Here is a 5238-nt window from a genome sequence, read left to right on the forward strand (position 1 = left end):
TTTTTTAAGCCAACGTGCAAACAAGGCCCTCGCTGCCGCACTTGGGGCTGGCATGAGTCGGCGAGCGATTTTACGGTCTTTATGGGCGCTTCCGCACTCGCCCGGGCACATTTCACCCTGCAAAACCACAAACAGCTCTTGGCCAGAAAACCCGTTTGATCTTACCCCCCCAGACACACATACAAAAAAACCCGCCGCTGTGGAGGATCGTATGGGATTTCCTGGAGCATGCACTGTCTAGGCGACGGGGAAGAATAAAACCAAAATAGAATAGATTGAAGAGGAGAGTGCGTGGTTGTCTTGGCCGAAAAGATCCTACGGGACAAGCTGCAGACCTGACGCATCCACGACGGGAAGCCTGGCTCCCCTCCAGGGACGCGGGGGCCGCCCGGCGTCGTGTCCTGACTCCCCAAACAAGTCTCCCGGTGGCAGGGAGGTGAGGAATCAGTCAGGAAAGAAATCACACACACGCAGACACACACATACCCGATTTGGTTGCCCCTCGCTCAGCTGGCGAAAAAACACCCCCCCCGGCCACCCCCCCCGCCCCACCGGTGCTGCCACCCAGCCCCGGAGCGGGCGTGGGACTGCAGGCATGGGAAGGAGTTGGGTACCTTTGCTGTGCTGGTACTCGGCGCTCCCCGTGGCGCAGTCCGGGGTGCAGCTCACCTCGATTTCCTCATAGAAATCCGACTCGGTGTCCGAGCTGCTCTGCTGCCCTTTGCTGGAGGGGAGCTCCGGGGCGAGGGGCTGCTGTCCGGCCGAAAGCAGTGCTGCCGCCCCCGAGCGGCTCTCCGGCGCCCGCCGCTGGCAGCACCTCCACCTCCTCTTCGTCTTCTCCTCCGCCACCTCCTCCTCCTCCTCTCTCCCGGGACGACAAGGGGCCAGGTCTGGGGCTGATGCAGTTCCGATGGATCATCTTCTCCTGCGACTCCGCAGCGGGGCTCCCCACTGCTTCGGACAAATTAGGCACCCTCTTGCCAACTAGAGCGCCAAGAGTAGTCCCCTCCAGAAACATCACCATCTCCTTCCTGGTTTCCATTGTGGCTTTGCTTAAGGGAGGGGAGAAAAAAAATCCAGATCTCTTCCCCCCCTCCCTCCTGCTCCCGCCCCAGCCTTGTACAAACCCAGCAACCCTCTCCTGCCAATGCAGAGGAGCCAGCGGTGAGATAGGGTGACCTTGTGATGCGAGCGCTACACTCTGCTGTGCTGCTCTGGGAGGGATCACCATTGCCCTCTTCTTTCTAAGCTGTCATCCTCAATGGTGCAGTCGTCATTACAGTACCACCGGTGACGCCACACATTGATTGCCAGTGGATAAATAGAAACGTCTGCCATTGGGAAGATGAAAGGAAGAGCCGGAGCGAATGGGCTAAATGCGTGATGCACCAGGTGTAGGAGCCTGAGATGGAGAGGGAAGTGTGAAAAAGAGATGCATATGGAGCTGCAAAGAGGTTGTAACATGCGGAGAGAGTTCCGCAGGGGGAAGCCTTGCCTGACAATTAAATAGCCCTTTGACTGCTTTAAGCCACAACCTTGATGTAGAATTGAGGCGAAGATCCCTAGCTGCATCCTGGAAGTGAGAAGATACGTACTGAAGCCTCTTCCTTGGATGCATTATTTATTGCTGGCAATCAGCTTCCGCCTAACTGCATATATAAGGCTTCTAAGAATCCTTTGCAAACTTGAGGATAAATGCGCTGCTGTCATTTGAATGTGAAAATAGATTTGATTTCTCGCTCTGGGTCAATTATCGGTTCCTATCGGTATAACTGTCATTGTTTTCTGCTTACTGAGATTAAAATGTTAGTCTAAAATTTGGAAATGCGGTTATATATTTGTTGCTTTTTACATATGAAAAGGTACAACTACTTCACTTGTAACTGTAGTTATTCTGACTATCTGCCGTTTATCGTTTGTTCTTATTTATTCCTTTGCTGTTTCCGTTTTTCCACTATTCTTGTTCTTTTATGAAGGTTTTTTGTCTCCTCTCCTTTCTTCTTTTTAACTAATGGTTTTGCACAAATTATTATCTGCTTTTGGGGCGGGGGGGGAGGGGGAGGAGACTGCAAGAAGAAGGTCTGCCAAGAATAATTCAGGCTCAGAAAAATGCAAGTTATCAAGGCCAGAGCTTATGCTAGCTAGCAGATGTTGTTAAAACAGACATGACAAGGGCAACCATTTGGATGGCACTTGCCTGAAAATAAGGGACCTTGTACCATAAATACAGCGGCACATGTAATCTTTTTGGCGTATTATGATATTTCTAATGAATGCGGTAAGGATCTCATCTTTAGTTAATATTGCCTCACATGTGTAGTGTCAAGTCATTTTTCGCCATCTGTCGTAACTAGGTTGTTCTAAATTTTTTTCTCAGAGTGTTATTGGCTGGTCAGGATACAGAAAACATTCAACCAATTACAATCCCAACCCGGTAAGGAATTTACTGGCATATCTGAGGTGACGTTGCTTCGGTGGGGAACAGGCAGCGCAATAGGAAACATGCTGTGATCTTCCGTCTAGCCCTGCGAGCAGGATGCAGAGAGACAAACAAACAAACAAACAAGCAAACAAGATTCCCGGTCTGCTGGATGCATGGATTAAGGAGTGCTCCTAGCAATAAGCAAACTGTTTTCAGGGTGAAAAACCACGAATTTTTCCAGGGCTCTGGCCACCATTCTCCCTTTCTGTCTGTATATACACGCATGTATTTTTCCATGAAAACGTACATCATGCACGTAACACTCTCTGGACTGTGCTGCTTTCCGTCAGCTTGCGAAATTCTTGAAAACTCACTGTTAAATTCCTTTTCCCTTCTCTTCCTTGACAGCTTCTAGACCGGCGTGTGCCCTGTGAGGACCGGCCGCCCATCCCTGTCGCAGCCGGTCTCGGCTCTGCTGGCTGTGTGAGCTCGGAGTCGGGGAAGCAGGACCACGTCAGGATGGATGGATGGATGGATGGATGGATGGATGGATGGATGGATGGGTAACGCAGTCCGTCTTCAGTGCTGAGCAGAGCAGAAGGGCAGCGCTGATCCCGCTGCGCGGAGCGGTGCGGACCGGAACTCTGGGGCCGGGCCAGACAGGGCGAGGCGGGGGTGCTCGGGCAGCGCTGTCACCGCGTCGCGCTGGTGCCGCTTCCCACGGCTGGTGGCGTCGTTTTTGCGCTTTGTTGGAGTTAAGTAGGGGAGCTGCGTTAGTGTTCCTGGCACCTCCGGGGGGTTGTGTGAAGGTTCAGCCTCCCCCCGGGCCCACGGTAGCCCCAGCCTCCCGAGGAAGTTCACCTCCAGCCTCCTTCCTAGCTTGGCCAAGCAGCCCTGTGGGAATAGGCTGGCCGGTATCTGTGGCGGACAGGGAGGATTTCCGCATCACAACGAGTTTGGTGGTAGGAAGAAGAGGGATATTCATGTCTGTTTTTAAATAGGACTGTAATCGGGACCTGAATTCTGAATGCAAGGGAGTGGTCCCAGAGTGGGCGATGGAAACGATTGTGGGGAAGTTAATGGGAGATCCTCTTCCTGGCAGACTGAAGCCTTAGGGATGATTCCTGTAGATTATGCTGGTCCATCCCCAGTTTTATCACCTTCGTTTACGAGTCACCGCTGCCTCCTTCCTCCCCCCATTCTTAATTCGTTCCCACCAAGAAGCCACCCATCTTGTACCTCGGGTCGGAGGTTTTGTTGAGCCCGAGACGATGGTCATTGCCACGGAAGGCTTGATGCAGCCTGCAGCAGCACTGGCTGCGGAACACCCCTGCATGGACAGACGCACGCCCCCCACACATACACATGCTTTAATTTGCCAAGGGTAAACACAGAGAGTTAAAGGCCCGAGTGGAATCTAAGACTGGAAAAGAAAAAGTACTGGAAGTTTTGGGGTCGATTTAGATTCGATTAGTAAAGGATTCTTCAAATGTCTGTTTCTTCCGTTCCCCAGGAAGAGTACCGCCGTAAGAGTCCCTCGCACGTCAACCAGCCGGTGACGCGGTGTGGTGGAGCGAGGAGCCCCATCCCGCTCTCTGCCGCCGCGGAGTTTTGCCTCGCCGGGAATGCGGGGTCCGGCGCACTGCCTTCTGTCTAGTGTTTCTCTCAGATCTGTCATGCCCTATTTGGAAGGAGACTACCTCATTTGGGATTAATTTCCAGGCAGATTGGAAAGTATATCTCCATGGGTGTGGGAGGGGTTTTTTGCTGCATGTTCCAGACCGAGATTTAAAACCTATTCTCTCTCACTCGCTAGGTCACAGCCAGCATGCCATAAATATGCTCAAAACTTTTCAAGCTTATTTATTTTTCCGAGTTTGCAGCTTTCTTTGCTGATATATGGCCGAGGAGAGATCAGGACACTGAATCCCACCTTAACGCTGACTGAAAGGTAGCCCCGCACACGAAAAACAAACGAAGCACATATACACCCTTCCCAAAACAAGGAAGTAATAGGAGGACATTAAAACATTGCTAGAGTGATATGCTCATAAATCAGGCATTTTCCTTGAAAGTGCTAAGCCTGCAGAAGGAAAGGCACATCACACTTTCCTTCCCCGCGGGATATTTATTCTGCTTAGCCGGTCAACAGGGTGTCAGTAACTTTTGACCAATACTGTCCAGTTAAGACTGGGAACCCATGATCAGTTTCTCTAAAAAACCGTGAAGCCTTGTTGTCTTTTAAAAAAGGAAGGAGGTTTTGACATACCGTTGAACGATTTGGTGCCACAAAAACTGATACCTGGTTCAAATGGGTGACCAAAGCAGAAAATCTATTTTTAAATTTTTAATGAGTAGTGTTAACAATAATGGCGTAATTATCACTGTTTTATTAAGGCTATTTTTTACGACATGATTAGAGGTGGAAGCTTTGGAGAGAAGAGAATAATAGGCGCATTATTCTTGTGCGTGAAGACAAGCTAGTACAATGACAGCACGTAACACGTAAGTGGCGTTGAGGAGAGAGAGGACAAGAACCGTGAGTGGGATGTGCCTAGGAGGGCATGTAATGGTATTTACAGGATCCGATCCAGGACACATTTCTGCCTCCCTGTACCTCTGAATTCCGGATCCCGGCACCTCTGCGGAGGGCATCTGTCTGTTCCGGATTCTTTTGGGTTGGGTTTGTTGGTTTGGGTTTTTTTTTTCACCTATTGGCTGTCTGAAGCAAAGCCTCATTTTCACCGCATGAGGTTCTGGAGATTTTTACTTTGTTACACCAAAACGTAGGGGAAGAGGTGGTGGGGGGTGGAGGG

General features: G+C 50.6%; 1 protein-coding gene across 1 annotated transcript in view; it reads right to left on the reverse strand.

Annotated features, from left to right (window-relative positions):
- The window catches only part of EVX1 (even-skipped homeobox 1), a 3408-nt gene extending 2315 nt beyond the window's left edge, over window positions 1-1093 (reverse strand). Inside the window, 2 exon segments of the mRNA XM_008632024.2 lie at window positions 615-793; window positions 795-1093. Of these exon segments, the coding sequence (XP_008630246.2) occupies window positions 615-793; window positions 795-1042 (427 nt within the window). The 5' untranslated portion in view covers window positions 1043-1093.
- Window positions 1094-5238: the final 4145 nt, after the last annotated feature.

The sequence above is a fragment of the Corvus brachyrhynchos genome, unplaced genomic scaffold (assembly GCF_000691975.1).
Source record: "Corvus brachyrhynchos isolate BGI_N302 unplaced genomic scaffold, ASM69197v1 scaffold53, whole genome shotgun sequence".
NCBI classification, from domain to species: domain Eukaryota; kingdom Metazoa; phylum Chordata; class Aves; order Passeriformes; family Corvidae; genus Corvus; species Corvus brachyrhynchos.